Source organism: Populus alba, chromosome 1 (assembly GCF_005239225.2).
Source record: "Populus alba chromosome 1, ASM523922v2, whole genome shotgun sequence".
NCBI classification, from domain to species: domain Eukaryota; kingdom Viridiplantae; phylum Streptophyta; class Magnoliopsida; order Malpighiales; family Salicaceae; genus Populus; species Populus alba.
Genome location: NC_133284.1, coordinates 6,423,400 through 6,441,323, shown reverse-complemented (window position 1 = coordinate 6,441,323; position 17,924 = coordinate 6,423,400). Strand labels below are relative to the sequence as shown.

Below are 17,924 nucleotides of genomic sequence, written 5' to 3'. Positions count from 1 at the left end.
TTGTCATGTGCCCTTGATTTATTTGGAAAAAAATAGCAGGTGAATTGTCGCATGCACTGTCTAGTTTTTGACACAGAGATAGCTAAGAAGTCGGGTGTTCTGCATCCAAAAAAAATCAACTTCTAATCATATATGACCCCAAACACATAAAAAAAAAAAACATTTTAGAGAGCTAAATAACTTATTCATGCAGTGCATCAATTTGAAATTCAAAATTTTTTCAAAGTTATATCTTTTTCTTTCCAGGTAATTTAAAAGTGAAACAAAAATATACCAGGATTGACTATTTTTATAGTTAAAATCATTATTATTTTTACAGATAAAATCATTATCAATCAATATTTTCTCTTTATACTACTATAATTTATATATTTTTTATCTCTTACCCCAAATTAAAGACTAGCAAATAAAAAAAATGAAATTTTGTATAATAAATAAAATTTTGAAATACTTAGTAACTGAAAACTTTTCATTTTAAAAGTAAGAGGATCAAAGTGTATTTTTAATTTTATTTTTTAAACCACCAGCTTTTTTTCTTGTTTTAAATTTTAATCCTCTTTGTTTTAAATATGTCTCTCTTTAATAGTTGTTTTGATAAATTTAATTATGAATTTTGACATAAAAAAACATGATTGAAAAGAAACAAGGATTGAGAATCAATCTGAGAAAAAAAAAAATACCGTGAATTGCTGCTACAATACAAAATCTACGTGTTTTAGATTTTCTTTCAATAAAAAATAGAAGATAAAGGGTAAATCCGTAAATGTAGACTTAAGAAGAGAGGTTTTTTTCCCTTCTTCGTTATAAAATCTGGCATTTCACTGAAAAAAAAGGTAAAATGTTGCTTGCCACGTCAGCTCTTGACGTGTTAACATTGAACGGACACATAAGAATACCTTGGACAGCATGAAACTAAAAAGCAATTGATTGGACAGCTATGACACCCAGGCGTGGATTTGGCCCACAGTTTGGATTGTTGAGTCTATCTAAATTATGATTTTCTTAAAAAAAATAATTATGAAATAATGCTATTTCATAGCAAGATATCCACAGTTTGAATTTTTTAAGAAATATACTTGATTGCCACATCACATTTTAAATTGATGAAATATTAATTTGAAAAAGAAAATAAATAAATAAATAAATAAAATTAGTAGCTTAATTATAAAAGTTGTAAGAGTTCAGACATTTGCATGTCTATTACCATTGCTATTAACCTGGATCCGTTAATCTATGCCTTAAGTTTAAAAATAAATTTGGTAAAAATTAAATCAACTAAACCCAGTTAAAATATAATTTAATTCTTTTTTAGTCCAGATTAATCCAATTGATCGAACCAGATTGATCAGCAACCTTCGAATCCTATTATTCTCTCGCGCAAATAATGACAGAAATAGGACCAGCTAATCCATGATCCAACGACTGTTACTCCTCCAAATAGGTCACGCATTCTCCAAAACCCAAACCCAAACCCACCCGTGATTTCCTCTCAGGTCCTCTCCGCTTTCCACTCCGTCATCACCACTACCACAACTCACTCTTTCTGGTATCCCGGCGACGGCCAAAATGATACCGCCGGAGCTCCAACCGCGGTCATTCCGCCCTTACATCGCCTCCTCCATCTCCTCCCCTTCCTTCTCCTCCTCCTTCCCCGCCGCCTCTCCTTATTCCCCCAACTCTAACTTCCCTTCCCCTTCTACCTCCTCTTCTAGATCTCGTTTCTCTGCTTCTTTTTTCGCTCACAACACTCGCATCGCCCTCGCTCTCGCTCCCTGCGCTGCTTTCCTCCTTGATCTCGGTGGAGCTCCCGTAGTCGCCATCCTAACCCTGGGTTTGATGATTGCTTACATCATCGACTCACTCAATTTCAAATCCGGTGCGTTTTTCTGTGTCTGGGCTTCCCTAATTGCAGCTCAGATCGCCTTCTTTTTTAGCTCCTCGTTGATCTTCACTTTCAATTCGATCCCTCTTGGTTTGCTCGCTGCGTTCCTCTGTGCACAAACGAATTTCTTAATTGGGGCCTGGGCTTCACTTCAGTTCAAATGGATTCAATTAGAAAACCCTACTATCGTGCTCGCGCTTGAACGTTTGTTATTCGCGTGTGTTCCTTTTGCTGCTTCTTCGATATTCACTTGGGCTACAATATCTGCAGTCGGTATGCAAAATGCTGCGTATTATCTGATGATTTTTAGTTGTGTCTTCTATTGGATGTTTGCAATTCCGCGTGTTTCTTCATTTAGATCAAAACAAGAAGTGAAATATCATGGTGGAGAGGTTCCTGATGATAATTTTATACTTAGTCCACTAGAGGGTTGTTTTCATACCTTGAATTTGCTCTTCTTTCCGTTGGTATTTCATGTTGCTTCGCATTACTCGGTGATTTTCTCGTCAGCTGCGTCTGTTTGTGATTTGTTGCTTCTGTTTTTTATTCCGTTCTTGTTTCAACTATATGCATCTACGAGGGGCGCGCTTTGGTGGGTGACTAAGAATGCGAATCAGTTGCATAGCATTCGTGTCGTGAATGGTGCTGTTGCATTGATTGTTGTCGTGATTTGTTTGGAAGTTAGAGTTGTTTTCCATTCCTTTGGAAGGTATATTCAGGTTCCTCCTCCGTTGAATTATCTGCTTGTGACCGTGACGATGCTTGGAGGGGCTGCTGGTGCTGGTGCTTCTGCCCTTGGAATGATTTCTGATGCATTTAGTTACTGGTCTTTCACTGCTTTGGCTGTAACCGTCAGTTCTGCTGGAGCAATTGTTGTGGGTTTTCCTCTACTGGTACGTACCTTGATTTATCAAAGACTCTGCTCCGATTCCAGTTTTTTTTTTTTTTTTGGCAATTACGAGGTAGGAGTAAATACAGTGGGTGTGTTGTTTGTGCGTGCTTGGGGTTGCGATCTAGGACTTCTGTGCAGATTATGGGACTAAACAGTTTGATTGGCTAAAGCATTGCATTCCACTCCTAAACTTGTGTTTGCAAACTTGGACCACAATGCAATGTACAGCGTTAGTGTGAGCAGCTGAAAAGCTTCTTGTGGGCTGCTTTTTCACAATTGTTGGGTGCTCACCTTTTTGTTTCATACTCCAGTGCAATCAATGTATTTGGATGTGTCTGTTGGAATTAATCTAGCTTAGAGATGACATATCTCTTAATTAAAGAATGTATTTGGGTCAATAACAACTAACCTAGTATTTGAGCAATTTGTCCTTACTATCCTTGGGCTCCTTTTGCGCTTAGTTGTATTGGAGCTACTATTGATTTTATATTCTGTCCACAGTTGGTGCATGGTGGCCATTGCCTCCATGCTTCTTCTTCTTCTTTTTTTTTCAAATAACACGTCAGTTTATTTTGAAAGTGCATGCTCTTACACTACAATTGTCACTTTATTTTTTGCTTAATTATATTGGTTCCTCTCTTTTATACTTTATACTTGTTGCATGTTCAGGCTGTTATGTCTTTATGATTAATGTTTAACAGATATTGAAGGGAAAAAAATTAAAAGGAAATTTACATGTTAAAAAAAATATTAATCCCATTTTCCCCTTATTTTGCAGTTTCTTCCACTGCCTGCGATTGCTGGATTTGAATTTGCTCGTTTTGTTACAAAGAAAAGTCTGTCATCATATTTTTCCTTTGTTGTGCTCGGGAGCCTGATAGTTACATTGTTTGTGGTGCATAATTTCTGGGATCTAAATATTTGGATGGCAGGCATGTCCCTGAAATCATTCTGTAAACTTATAATCGCAAATGTTGTTCTCGCCATGGCTGTTCCAGGTTTAGCTCTTCTCCCACCAAAACTTCATTTTTTATCTGAGATTTGTTTGATCAGCCATGCATTGCTGTTGTGCCATATTGAGAATCGTTTCTTCAATTACCCGGGATTTTACTATCATGGAATGGAGGAGGATGTGATGTATCCAAGCTATATGGTTATTCTGACAACCTTTGTGGGTTTGGCTCTGGTAAGAAGACTATCTGTGGACCATTGGATTGGACCAAAGGCGGTTTGGATTTTGACTTGCCTGTATTCCTCAAAGCTGTCCATGCTGTTTATTTCATCAAAGCCTGTTGTATGGGTTTCAGCTGTACTTTTACTGGCTGTTACTCCCCCATTGCTCCTTTACAAGTGTGTATTGACATATTCTCCTATTTTAAGACTTTTAAATTACTTTCTAGTTACTTCTATTCAGGCATTAATTTACTCTTTGCTTGCTTGACTTTGCAGGGAGAAATCACGAACAGGCTCAAAGATGAAACCATGGAAAGGTTATGTACATGGTGGTGTGGTTGTTCTATCAATCTGGCTCTTCCGCGAAACAATTTTTGAAGCCCTTCAATGGTGGAATGGGAGGGCTCCATCTGATGGTTTGCTTTTGGGTTTCTGCATTGCCTTGACTGGATTGGCTTGTGTACCCATTGTTGCTTTGCATTTCTCTCATGTCCTGGTCTGTTTTGTCTTGAAGTTTCTTTCCCTTTTTTTTTCCCACGAATTTGCTCTTTCTGTTACATTCTTTCTCCATGAATCAAAAAATAATTAAATCAACCAGCCTATTAAGCAACCAACATATCTGATCAGATATATTTATTTCTCTCTCCAGTACAAGAAATTTCCTGTTTGTTTGATGAACTCGCTGAAATGAAGCAACTTATAGAATTGTGCTGCTTATTGTCCATTAGACAAGAAAGCTCATGAATTAGTGCAAAAGTTTTGAATGATTTGAATCGGTTAAGTAAATAATACATCGTCACTATAGTTTGTAGAAAGTTTAGCTTAAAAATTCCGTGAACGGATGAAAAAGGAGGATTTATGTTTGTTCATTTGAGTTTAATTTCAACCTGATCATTCTGTGGAGGAAAATAGTAAGAATTGGATGATTAATGAACTGAAGCAGCTCTAATTAAAAGATTTTCCTATGCTATTAAATTTCACTTGAATGTGAAGATAATTATTGTAAGACCCTTGACTATCTAAATGCCTTTTTTGGGTGCCTTGTGGCCCTTGTCCTGTCAATAAAATGTTAGGATGTTATTCAAGGCTCTCCAAGAGTTTATATTTAAACTGAACCAATAGCCAGGTGTTCTGATTACTGATTTGACTCTTATCTTCTTTCCACAGCCGGCTAAGAGATGCCTAGTACTGGTGGTGGCAACAGGTTTACTGTTTATCCTGATGCAGCCACCAATCCCACTAGCATGGACTTATCGATCTGACATAATCAGCGCAGCTCGTCAATCGTCTGATGACATTTCCATCTATGGCTTCATGGCATCAAAACCGACCTGGCCATCATGGTTGCTTATTGTTGCAATTCTGCTCACTTTAGCAGCAGTGACATCCATCATACCCATTAAGTATGTGGTAGAGCTGAGAACATTTTTCTCCATTGCAATAGGGATTGCTCTTGGAGTATACATTTCTGCTGAGTATTTTCTTCAAGCTGCTGTTCTGCACGCCCTCATTGTTGTAACCATGGTCTGCACCTCTGTGTTTGTGGTCTTCACCCATTTTCCATCTGCTTCAAGCACAAAGCTGCTACCATGGGTATTTGCTTTATTAGTAGCCCTCTTTCCTGTGACATATCTGCTGGAGGGTCAGTTGAGAATCAAAAGCATACTTGGAGATGAAGTTGGAGACCTGGCGGAGGAAGACAGGAAGCTCACTACTCTACTGGCTGTTGAGGGGGCAAGAACATCACTTCTCGGTTTATATGCAGCAATCTTCATGCTCATAGCACTGGAGATTAAGTTTGAACTTGCCTCACTGATGCGGGAAAAGTCTCTTGAAAGGGTTGGAATTAGACATGGTCAATCTAGTGAAAGTAGTTCTTCAAATTTTGCTCCACGAATGAGGTTCATGCAGCAACGGCGCGCCTCTACTGTGCCAACCTTTACAATCAAGAGAATGGTTGCTGAGGGAGCTTGGATGCCCGCGGTTGGTAATGTTGCTACTATAATGTGCTTTGCTATATGCCTGATCTTGAACGTCAATCTGACTGGGGGCTCAACCCAGGCAATCTTCTTCCTGGCTCCTATCCTGCTGCTTCTCAACCAGGACTCAGATTTTGTGGCTGGTTTTGGGGACAAACAAAGGTATTTCCCTGTTACAGTGGCCATATCAGCCTACTTGGTCTTGACAGCCCTCTACAGCATATGGGAAGATACATGGCATGGTAATTTTGGTTGGAGCCTTGAAATTGGTGGCCCTGATTGGTTCTTTGCAGTCAAGAATTTAGCCATCCTCATTCTCACGTTTCCCAGCCATATACTCTTCAACCGGTTTGTTTGGAGTAGCACAAAGCAGACGGACTCGTCACCAATGATCACGCTTCCCCTTAATCTGCCATCCATTATAATATCAGATGTTATTAAGATCAGGATATTAGGATGCTTAGGAATTGTTTATACCATAGCCCAGACCATTATTTCTAGACAGCAATATATCTCAGGGATGAAGTATATTTAGACAACAAATACACACTACTGTACAATACAACGTGTTTCGGCAATTTTCAAGTGAGTTGTGAATGTTCAAAGTTTGATTCGCACTTCTTTTCATTTGAATGGTTTATATAGCCCTGGAAATGCAAGTGCACTTTTATATAATCTCACTCACCTCAGCTCTAATTTTTAGTTCTCCCACCTTCATTTCCTGTTTGGAGCTTTGAAATGATAGGTCGTGAGTGATGCAGCGGAGGTGTTTTTTTTTATTAAAAAATATATTAAAATAATTTTACTATCCTATGTATCGTTGTGGTTATACCTGATGAAAAACTAAATTTACTTGGTATTATTCTCTGTGAAAAACAAGCAATTTGGTTGTTTAATTATTTTGTTTCCAATCATTTCTCACGTAAATGAACTATTTTGCAGCTTCGTGCTTCTTAAATCTGCAAAGCGGACGAAATATTTTAAAAGTGCAATTTCGTAATATTATCTTTATTTCCCACTTTAACTTGCGGAACATGTTAACAGTTGAGCCTTTTATTTAGGTCAAAAAAGGGGTAAATTATGAGCTCTTTCAATAAAACCTTAATAAAAAGGGTAAATTAAGAGAATCATATAGTTCAGGGGGTTATTTGATTTTGTTCTTAAGTTTGGGGGTATTCTTACAATTTAACCCATAAAAAAAATGAAAAAGACCAAAACGGAAACAAAATCCCCTACCCACCACGCGTTGCCATCTTCAACGAGTAAAGATGGCCTCCCTAACCAGACCCATCTCTATCTCTATCTCTATCTCAATTCTCCTTCTCTTCTTCTTTTCACCATTAATCAAATCATCCAGAGAAGGAGACCCAACTCCAGCGCCATGGCCTCACCAATTCCACGCAATTCTATTCATGAATTACAGTGGAACACTTCAAAAAATAGATCTCTGGTACGATTGGACTAATGGTAGAAACTTCAACATCATACAACACCAACTAGGCAAGGTTCTGTATGACCTTGAATGGAACAATGGTACTTCCTTCTTTTACACTTTAGATTCCAACAAGGAGTGTTCCACCGCGCATTTGGAGGTTGGAATTCTTCGCCCTAATTGGCTTGATGGAGCTAATTATCTAGGTCAACGACAAGTGGATGGCTTTCTTTGTAACGTTTGGGAGAAAGTGGATTTCATCTGGTACTATGAAGATGTTGTCACCAAAAGGCCTGTTCACTGGGTCTTTTACACTGGTATATATCTTTGTTTCCCAATTTGGTCTCCGCATTCCCTTTTCTACTTCTGTCACAGTACCAGTCTGGTTGTTTATATTTATGGGTCATTACTATATTCTATATCAGTTTAGATAGTTATTTTTACTGAAATTAATTTGACATGTTAAAAGGAATTTCAAAGTGGGTTTGCAAATTGCGTTGGTTTTCTTATGATTAAGATGTTCACAGGGAGGGAGGCTCATGTCATGACTTTTGAAGTGGGAGCTGCACTTGAGGATGCAAAATGGCAAGCTCCTGTGTACTGCTTTGGCAATATCCCAGAAGCTGGATATCCTATCTCTGCTACTTCACGAGAGAATTTGTTGGGTGGAGTTCTGAGAGGTTCCTTGGCACTTTGAGCATAAATGATTTATGTGTTTTTCTGCTAAGATAGTGTGATGATGTTCATCTTACTAATAATCAATCAGTTCTTTATGCAATCTCATCAGTTGATGAGGAGGCTTTCAATAACATTTTGAACTCTTGTCTGTTCTTCTGCATTTAAGTTTGCTTTAGGCCAAAGCGTAATTGCTATGGAAGTGCAAAACATGGGTTGATACTTTATCGGTGATGATGTGCACAAAAAAAATTCATGTAGTTTGGGGTAAAGTTTATATTTTGAATTTTGCATATTCAGGGTAAAGTTTATAATTTCGATAATTGGTTAATTTTTTTTTTTTTTTTTGGATAATCTGATTCATTCTTGACTAGCTGGAGATGAGTATCCGATATCAAAAGTTTTTTTTCAGTGAATTTAAAAATTCTTTAATAATTAAATTAGTGATTTTTTAAAAGAAAATATAATAATATTATAGAAAAATATTTTAAAAATAAATATACAGTTAAAAAATAATAAAGATTATAAACCTTTTGTTTAATGGATTTATGATTTATTTATAGTATATGATTATTTTTATAAAGAAAAAAGACTAAAACATAAAATTGCCCGTACTATTAAAAAAAGAAACTATCTCTTGTAATTATAATGATGTTGATGGAAAATATAACTGCTATATGTTAATAAGCAAATATGTTACTGACATATATATTAATACAAATGAAAATATGCTGGATTCTTAAAAAAAATTTATACATTATTATTTATATAATATTAATATCAATGAAAATATATTGAGTTATTAAATTTTTTTTTACACAGGTTATCTTTTATATTATATTAATATTAATGAAAATATAACAAATACTTGAAGTTTTATATATCTTGTGGGTGTGTAAAAAATAAAATCTAAAATGCAGTTAATTTTAAAGGAGGTTGGTCCTTTCTTTAACTGAGCTCAAGAGATTGAGTTTTTATATTTGGATTTATCACTTGGTAAGTATTGTTATAAGACTCGGCCTCCTTGAAAGGATAACTTGGTGACCTGCTCCCATGGTTGAGGCGAAGTTTACTATAAAATATTGGTTTTTAAAAATCAAATAATATTTTTTTAAAAAATAATTAAATGTACTTGAAGGATTGAAAGGATAATTTAGAAAATAAACAAAAGTTTGGAAATGCAAGTTAATTTATATTTTTTTTAAAAAATTATTTTTTTGTTAAAAATTAAAAAAAAATTATATCTTTCATGGATTTTGATATAATGATTTCATAAATAATTTTTAAAAATTAAAAAAAAATATCATTTTAATGTATTTTGGTATGAAAAATATTTTAAAAGACAATTATAATTATACTTTCAAACAAGTTTTAACATATAACAAGCCAAGTTACTAGAAAAAGATTGGTTTCTAAAAATCAAATAATATTATTTTATTTAATTTTTTAAATAATTAAATGTTAGATTCACTTGAATTAACGTCTAACTTACTACCCAAGCATCGGTGCTTGCAATGTTAGAATGAAAACACATCCAACAAATAAATTTTAGGCTTAGGTGGTGGTTCAAGTATCCAATATCGATATAGTTACAAGTTACAATAACAATTATATTGCAATATACAAGTATAAACTAAAATAAAAATGATTTTTTATTATTTTTTTTTTTTTTTTTTTTTTTTTTTTGTCTTTAAAATTGATTATTTTGGCTATTTTATCATCGCGGGTTGTATTAACATTGTTTTATGTGTTGAGATAATCCGTAAATGTTGTGGCTTTAAATTATAGTTATTTCTGTTAATGACATCAGACTTTTATATATATAGAACCTAAATAATAGTATCTAAGTTAATAAATTGATTTAGATTTAAATTTATATTACTAGCTAAACTTCAGTTTTAAATTTATCTTCCCGTAAATTTATTGTGAAGTTTATTTTTATTATATTAAATTTAATGATCCATGAAATTCTATATATATATATATATATATATATATATATATATATATATATATATATATAATGGAAACAAAACACCAGCATAAAATCCCTTGATTTGTATATATAGGGACCGATCAACAAGGGAAAAGATTTGAAAAACATAGCAGCACACTCAAAAGCCAAGATCATCTTAATTGGGATCTAACATTCGCATCGTAAAAGACAATTCTGGGTGTCAATTAGTTTGTTTTAAAAAGAAAAGTTTAGTTAAGGTGATTTTTTCTTTTAGCTTTTGCTAGAACAGTTACACCGGGGGCATGAAGTTTTTTTTAAAAAATTCTTTTTGATTTTTTTTTGTTTTAAAAATAATTAGAGTGTTTTATAGTTAAAAAGAATTTATTGAGATTTTTATGATTTTTTCTGAGATGATTTTAGATGAAAACAAGTTAATAATTTGATGTCCAGGGTCTAAAAACCCAAACTTTGATTCGACGTCCTAAAAAATAATTAAAAAACATAAATATGGATGACTTAAATAAACAAAATGTCACGAACATCTCTTTTTTTAAGAAAAAAAAGAAGAAAACGAGACACATATGGATGAGTTTTTTTGCTTTTAGACCATGCACACAAGCCTAAAGAAAACTATTTCCAATATAATTATTAGAGACTAATATAAAGTTATTATTGGAATTTCATAAACAATTAAAATTTTTAAATTGAAATAATTTTTTAATAAGATATCAAAACTTTATTAATCATATAGTTACACATAAATTTGTATAAATTTAAAATCTAAAAATATTTTACTCAAAAAAATATATTATAGAATAAAATAAAATTATTTTTTAAAACGTCACCCGCTTAAATTTCTGAAATGAGAAAGTTATTCGACAAGGATTAACAGAGGAGTGTTAATCTTCCAACCAATGCCAATGGGTTTTTGCTTGAGCATTGGGCTCAAATGCATCTTGTTTATTTATTTCGTTTTAGACTCTGTTTGTTTGCAGTAAAGTGTTTTTTTAAGCGAATTTTAAAAAAAATGAATTTCAAGAAAGTATTTTTCAATGTTTGGTAGTGTTATGAAAAATAAACTGAAAAACATTTTCCAGTATTTTGTTGTGTTATGGAAAATAAACTGAAAAATAATTTATTAATGAATTAATTTTTTTTTCAAGTTTATCTAATATATATAGAATATTTAATCACTTACAATAAAAAAATAAAATCTAAAAAGTATTTATAATGATGATTTTTTTTTATTATATCATATTTTCATACATAGCTTATTTTATAAAATATAACTATATATATCATATCATATTATAGAGAAATAAGCTTGTGAAATATTTTGTTTTATGTAAAACCTATTAATATATATATTTTTTTAATTTTAAAAGCTTAAAATAAGTTTTTTTTTTCTATATGAAGAAAGCCAAATTAGTTTATGGTAAGAGTTATATATTTGGGTTACCATTTTCAATTCTGAAAGAAATATAAGCTTACCATTTTCAATTGCTATTACTGTAAAAATATTCAATTGTAGTTATTAATTCCAATTCTTTTAGCATAGACAATCTCTCTATTTAATTATTTAGACCTTCAAAACTCAAACAATTGCCATAATTTTTTTTTTTAATTTCTTGCATCATTTTCTCTTATATATATAAAACAATTAATTGCTGTATTTTCAAATTTTAATACTCATTCCAAGCACTTTTGGATATTGTTTGTATAGGGTTCTGATTTCTCACTTTACAGAATGGTTTGCACTTTTGGATATGGGTTTGCTTCTGTTTCCCCTCCCGGTTTCATTTCCCCTCGTTCCCCTCATTCAGTTTCTCAATTCCCCTATCATTCCCTTGGGTTCTCTCGGGCTGTTCTCTCTCAGCTTTCTTTTTCTTCCCCTCAAGGATCTGCTCCTCAGTCCCAGTTCTCATCCCCCCCGACAATTTCCCCTCCTGTTTGCGTCTCTCTCTTTGTTCTCTTTGTTCGGGAAACAAGGTAGGACTGGTTGGGCCGAATGTTCTTTGAAAAGTTGTGTTTTTAATGGCTTGTTTGCTTGTGATAAATTTGGTTGGGTTTTTTTGTGAGATTGTTTGAATGTGACAAGGAGATGAAAAATCAAATTGGGTATGAGAAAAAAATTAAGAGGCAGCTTCCCCAACAATGATAGATTGTTTGCGCAGCAAATACAAATATAGAGAAATTGTTTTCTTCGGAACAGACAACAAATAAACAATATCAAGGTTTTTTTTGTTATAATTTTCGGACACAGATAGAGGGAGGGGAAGATGTGTTTTATCAATAAAAGAAAGTGTTTTCCTTTTGACAAGGAAAGGAAAACACTTTCCTCCGGGTAAAAAGCAATTTACTTGTTGACTTGAATTAACTTTCCTTTGACTAACTTTCCGGATGGTTGTCAAACAAAGAAAAATAAGGAAACTGAATTCCTGGAATTCAGTTTCCTTGAAACAAACAAGGCATTAATGTATCTTAATGTTGTTTTGGTATTTTAAAAATATTTTTAAAATAATTTAATTTTTTTATTTAATATTTAATGTATTAATATTAAAAATAATTTTTTAAAATAAAAAAATATTTTAAATAAATTATTTTTATAAAAAATAATAATATAATAAAAGAATATTTGAAAATACAGGCCAATCTATATTTTTAAAAATTTTATTTCTTGTAAAAAATTTATTTATTTTTTGTTTCGGATATCTGATAATTTTAAAATTAAATAAAATATAATTTTAATATATTTCAACATATAAAACACTTTAAAAAATAATCAAAACCAAACTTCCACCAAAACAGCCTCCAAAACCGACAGCACCGAAACGAGTATAGAAAAACAATCGATCCAGCTACCTTCTTTTGACTTTCAACTATCCTTGTCTTCCGGATGGTCATGAATGCTTTGAAGACATCTGTGAAGTGGCGTTTCTTCTTCTCCAACAAACTCTGTACGGCTGTGTCGCACTGGGCTACGGAGGGCTCCTCGACTTCTTCAACTATTATCAAGCTGAGCAGTCTCTCTCATGCCGGACCCTAGAAACGCACCTAATTCCACGCTATAATGGAGGGAGAGTTTTTTTTATCTTTTGAAAACAAATATTGAGCTACTCATTCAGCTAATTTAATCTCACCGACATTTAGCCTCTGTTAATCCTGTTTAAAAAGTATCTATCCATTTGTTTTCCCTTTAATTTGATTCACTGCAATTTTTAAAAGTAAATAATGATATCTTGTTAACTATTCAATAAAATAAAATAAAATAATAGAAAAAATAAAAAAAATCTCCCCTCCCTGTCCCTGCCATTAGCTCCCAAAACACTAAATCATCATAAGAAAGGAACAAGACATATTTTCATCTCCTTTTTCTCCTCGTGGACTGCAGAGGTCGTTGGCGCTGTGGCGTACTTTATAGATTTTCTTTTCCTTTTGGGGTTGCTGCTGCAGATCTTTCTCTTCACTTGTACTGAAGGTAAGTGGAAGGAAACTTCCGCTCTCTCCATTCCTTTCCTCTTTTTTTTTTTTTTTCCTTTTCCATTCACGCGTTAACCAAACCCTAGGACACTTTCAGTTCTCACAACACAACCTGCGATCATCAATATTCATATACTGCCAGATTCTTAATTTATTCTTCCTGTTCTTCTTCTATAATTTGTAGGGTGAGTGATTATAAAGGAATTAGTGTCTTTCTGTTGCTTGTTAAGTTTAGGCTGGCTGTTGTTTTACAGTGAGATTAAGTTTTTTTTTTTTTTTAAAAAAAAAACAATTGTATTATACTGCTAGTACATTGCTATTTATTTTCAAATAAATAAATAAAAATCTATCGTAGCTAATATATTGATTTATTATTCCATTGTGAAGGAATTACAGTCCATAGCAACTCACAAAACAAGAGTTTCATCAAATCCCCCCTTTCAAAGCTTCAATGATAGACAAAGAGAGCATTCGTTTTTTTTAGTTTAGATGAACATGACACTGCTCCTGGTTTCAGAGGAATTTCATGCCCGTTATCACTTTCTGGAAATGGTGTTATCAGGCATATCTCCATCTGCAATTGTTTGCCATTTCCAAATGCATAACCATGTGAAACGACTGCCCTTGAGATTCTTGAGAATTGACTTCACTGCTGACTAGTGTTATTTGCCATTCTGGTTTGTAGAAGCGTGGTGGCATTTTAATGTATCTATTCCTTTCAAAGTTTGTAGATAAAGTATTTTCGGCCTTGAAAACTCCAAAAGGTCTTCTGAGAAGGACCTAATGCCCAAGAGGGTTTCTCTGCTAAGAACTTTAGATTCTTTCTCTTTGGCCGATGATTTATGTCATTCACCTTTCTTCTCATCATTCCAATTATGCTGATACCATTTCTTATGGAGTGCTTCAAGTTTGTTTGTTTTGTACAGGTTCGCTGAAGATATAGCATCCTTGATTCCTAGCTTGTTGCTTCCTAGTTGTCAACAGCCAATTTTTTGGGTTTTATTTTTTAAGCACAAAGATGGGTGCTTTTTGCTGCTGCCCATGCAGTGATGAACATGAAGAACATGCTTACTCGGGCAATTCAATATATAGGCACTGCGTTTGCCTAAGATTCTTTTTCCACCAGTTACGCAGTGGGGTAAGCATTGAAATACAGGCAACTCAACACACTTTACTGTTGATTTTTTCATTTCACAGATGTTTGCTAAACTCTAGGCTCTTTGTTGTGGAGATTGTTTGCATAAGATCATGCAACCAAGGCATTTGGGCTAAATCTAGGGGGTTAGGTCTTTTAGGGGTTTGCTAATTTGTACTTCAATGAACGTATATAATCTTGTGATTGCATCGAGCTCAGATTTTACAAAAGCATGAAATAAACATTTAACCCAGAGGATTTGGAGTATATGCAAATAGTCATAATAAACCCTTTAGGTGCCCCAGAGTAATAAATGATTAAACAGTACCTTTCCCTTGGGTGCAATTCCAATGTCATGGTGCGCTCTATCAAAATATTTCAACCGATTTGTGACCAAAGTTTTTCTCATGTTTATGCTTTCTAATGAAACTTATCTCCTATGTGTGCTTTGTGATTTGAGGTTTAGTTTCTTAAAACTGGCTCGAAAAAACCCGATTAACTAAATTACACAATCACTTATATTCTTGATCATGGAAAGATCCTAATTTCTAAGGTGATTGTCATAATAGATTTCCCTTTCCAAGGCATGTTCTTTGGTGCTGTTGTGACACATCCTCATATTTTTTGTTGTTTTAGTTCATTCCAGTTAGGTGATGCACGCACTTATTACCTTCTGCCATGCACTTGCAGTATGGTACAGTGTTTCACAGACTTGAAGGTAGGACTGTCTCGCCAACCCAAGAAGGTACTTCTTTGGCATCAACTGGAGTTGGCACAGGATTACCAGATGGTTCTGCAAATGACACTCAACTCTCGTCATCCAGGCCACTCCCTTATGATACTGATCAGAGGTATGCTCGTTTGCAGCGTTATGGTTTAGTCTCTAGGAAGTCGATGACTCATTTCCAAGAAGAATCACAACCACTGAGAAGAAATATGAGCAGTTCTGCCGTGGAATCATTGGGCTTTGGAAGAAGAAGAAACGGGATTGATTCTGAAGATGACAATAAACTTGGCTATTCAGAGCTGTCAGACAAATCATTGGCAACAAAAGTTGCATACGGGCTAACTTATGTGCAACCATCTTCTGAAGATGAAGATGCCTGCCCTACCTGTCTTGATGGTAATTTAATGTGTTTAGATTGTGCTGCATCAGATTGTGGCTTTTAAGTTATGCGTTTTTCTTGTTCCCTCCAGTAAGGTGTTTTTGAATGATCATGTTGCAGAGTACACCCCAGAAAATCCTAAAATCACAACTCGATGCTCTCACCATTTTCACCTTGGCTGCATTTATGAATGGTTGGAAAGAAGTGAAAGTTGTCCAATATGTGGCAAGGTATGCTGAATTTCTCCTTAGATTACACAGTCAATTTCTTACTGAAAAAATATAAAAAATTCTGAGTCCTGAACCTTACTGTGAAGGCACTGATCTCTGGAAAGGTTGTAAGCAGGCTTAATTTTGTCTGTATGGACCAAATTAGTATCAGTAACTGCTAAAACTATGGCCAGTTTTTCAGATAGCCTAGAAATATAATTTCAAGCCTTTAATCATTCCGTCAGTGTGGAGATGGCATACGAGGAAGTGAAAGACAATTCGTTGAAGTGTAAACTTCTAGACATGCACACTTTTCTCTCTCATCTCATATTGATAAAATCACAGCCATCAAAACTTTACATTTACTCTGCTTTCTGCACCTACATATTACTTATTTTGAACTGATCTCAAATATTGGATAGTCACTATAGAGTGCTATGTTCACTTCCTTTTTGTGAGTTATTGCTCACTAAATAGTGTTAGAATCAGTCCTCCATTTACATGGAAATCCTAATAATAGCACCAGATTTCTTGAGGTGTTTTTGATGAACCACTTCCATTTGGGATGCTAGGAAATGGAGTTTTGTGAAAGCCCTTAAGTTGGTGTGCATCTGATTCACCGTCAATGGAGGAAGAGCTGGCTGGAGTGTAAATAAAAGCGCCCTGAGCTTTATTTAAAAGAGGCTTGCATAGATTTCTCAAAAGAAAAAAAAAGGTTTTTGCATAAAACAATTTCTCATTTTCTCTACTTACACTACCTTGTAATTTCCTGCTGCACTTGATGGTCAAATGCTGGTTGCTTTTCTTGTATATTCTACTGATCAGTGTATAGCTTATATAAACTGATTCATAAACATTATGCCGATTCATACAAGGCACAGCCTAAGTACTGCTGATATTATTACCTCATGGTTCAAACTATAGGATGATGCTTGACTATGATACACCTTTGGTTGAACCCAAATAATAAGACAACGTTGTGTGGCATCTAGAATAACGTAATCAGTTCCAGCATAAAAGAATCGAAGCACTTCGCCTGCACTTTCTAGTTTGCTATTTTGTGTAATTATATTGTTGTTCATCTGTACGTGTTTGTTGATTAAGAAGCTACTTGTGAAATATTGAGGTTCTGCTACAGTAAGTGCTACTTGTGAACAGGATGTGCATAATTGTGTTTGTTTTTTATGTAGATTTTGTGGTTGTGGTTTTTAAAAAAGTAAGTTTTAAATAAATATGGTTAGTTGGATTTAGATGTGTTTGGTAAAAAATATGGTTGAAGTTTATATTTAACAAAAAAACATGTGTAAAATGTTTGGTGGAAGTATGGTTAAGGTTGTTTTTCAAAGTGTTTTTTACTTGGAAATGCATCAAATAATATTTTTTAATTTTTTAAAAATTATTTTTGATATCAGTGCATCAAAATGATTTGAAAACATCAAAAATATATTAATTTCAAACAAAGAAAAAAAAAATTTTAAAGCACTTTTGAAATGCAAAAATAAATAGTTTTATGAAATTTAGTTAAAAAGGTATATAAAAAATTATTTCACAAAAATTATATTTTAAATTTAATTTTTTAATAGGTCCTAAAATACAAAATATAATTTGATTAACCATAACTGTAAAAACTGATGAAAAACAAATGCGGGTCCTGAATTCCCATGAAAGTAATTTTTTGTTTCAGATGTTTGATTTCACTAGCAAGATTGGACCACTTAAAAACTACTCATGCCAGTGATCCAACTTTGCATTTGGTGAAGTTATTCAACTTGCTTTTGAAATTGTTTTTAATCATTATTAAATTAATTGTTTTTCTAAGTGTGTTTTTATGATTTTGATGAATTAATGTTAAAAATAAAATTAAAATCTGAAAAAAATATATTTGAAAAATCACCAGTATTGATCTAATAAACATATCTGACATTGTAAATATATTTAATATTAAAAAAATATTAAGTTGATATTTTTTAATAATTTTGATGTATTAATATGTTAAAAATAAAA

The 17,924-nt window shown here is 33.4% G+C and overlaps 3 protein-coding genes across 5 annotated transcripts; all 3 read left to right on the top strand.

Moving 5' to 3' along the window:
- Window positions 1–1,351: 1,351 nt before the first annotated feature.
- On the top strand, window positions 1,352–6,540 carry LOC118042806 (uncharacterized). The gene is made up of 4 exons (XM_035050526.2): window positions 1,352–2,775; window positions 3,553–4,124; window positions 4,224–4,443; window positions 5,115–6,540. Exons 1-4 carry the CDS (start codon window positions 1,567–1,569, stop codon window positions 6,459–6,461), a joined length of 3,348 nt encoding a protein of 1,115 aa, XP_034906417.1. The 5' UTR covers window positions 1,352–1,566; the 3' UTR covers window positions 6,462–6,540.
- A 603-nt stretch (window positions 6,541–7,143) lies between these two features.
- LOC118042799 (uncharacterized protein At4g14100) lies at window positions 7,144–8,326 on the top strand. Its single transcript, XM_035050513.2, has 2 exons — window positions 7,144–7,675; window positions 7,886–8,326. Exons 1-2 carry the CDS (start codon window positions 7,195–7,197, stop codon window positions 8,053–8,055), a joined length of 651 nt encoding a protein of 216 aa, XP_034906404.1. The 5' UTR covers window positions 7,144–7,194; the 3' UTR covers window positions 8,056–8,326.
- Window positions 8,327–12,864: 4,538 nt separating this feature from the next.
- Window positions 12,865–16,907, top strand: LOC118042782 (E3 ubiquitin-protein ligase At3g02290). 3 transcript variants are annotated; one of them, XM_035050494.2, is made up of 5 exons: window positions 12,865–13,468; window positions 14,379–14,608; window positions 15,296–15,728; window positions 15,832–15,941; window positions 16,493–16,907. In XM_035050494.2, exons 2-5 carry the CDS (start codon window positions 14,489–14,491, stop codon window positions 16,517–16,519), a joined length of 690 nt encoding a protein of 229 aa, XP_034906385.1. In that variant the 5' UTR covers window positions 12,865–13,468; window positions 14,379–14,488; the 3' UTR covers window positions 16,520–16,907. The 3 variants fall into 3 exon arrangements, with proteins under 3 accessions (XP_034906385.1, XP_034906377.1, XP_034906393.1); XM_035050486.2 differs by having other exon boundaries at window positions 12,866–13,468; window positions 14,397–14,608; XM_035050502.2 differs by lacking the exon at window positions 12,865–13,468 and adding an exon at window positions 13,500–13,655 and having other exon boundaries at window positions 14,397–14,608.
- Window positions 16,908–17,924: the final 1,017 nt, after the last annotated feature.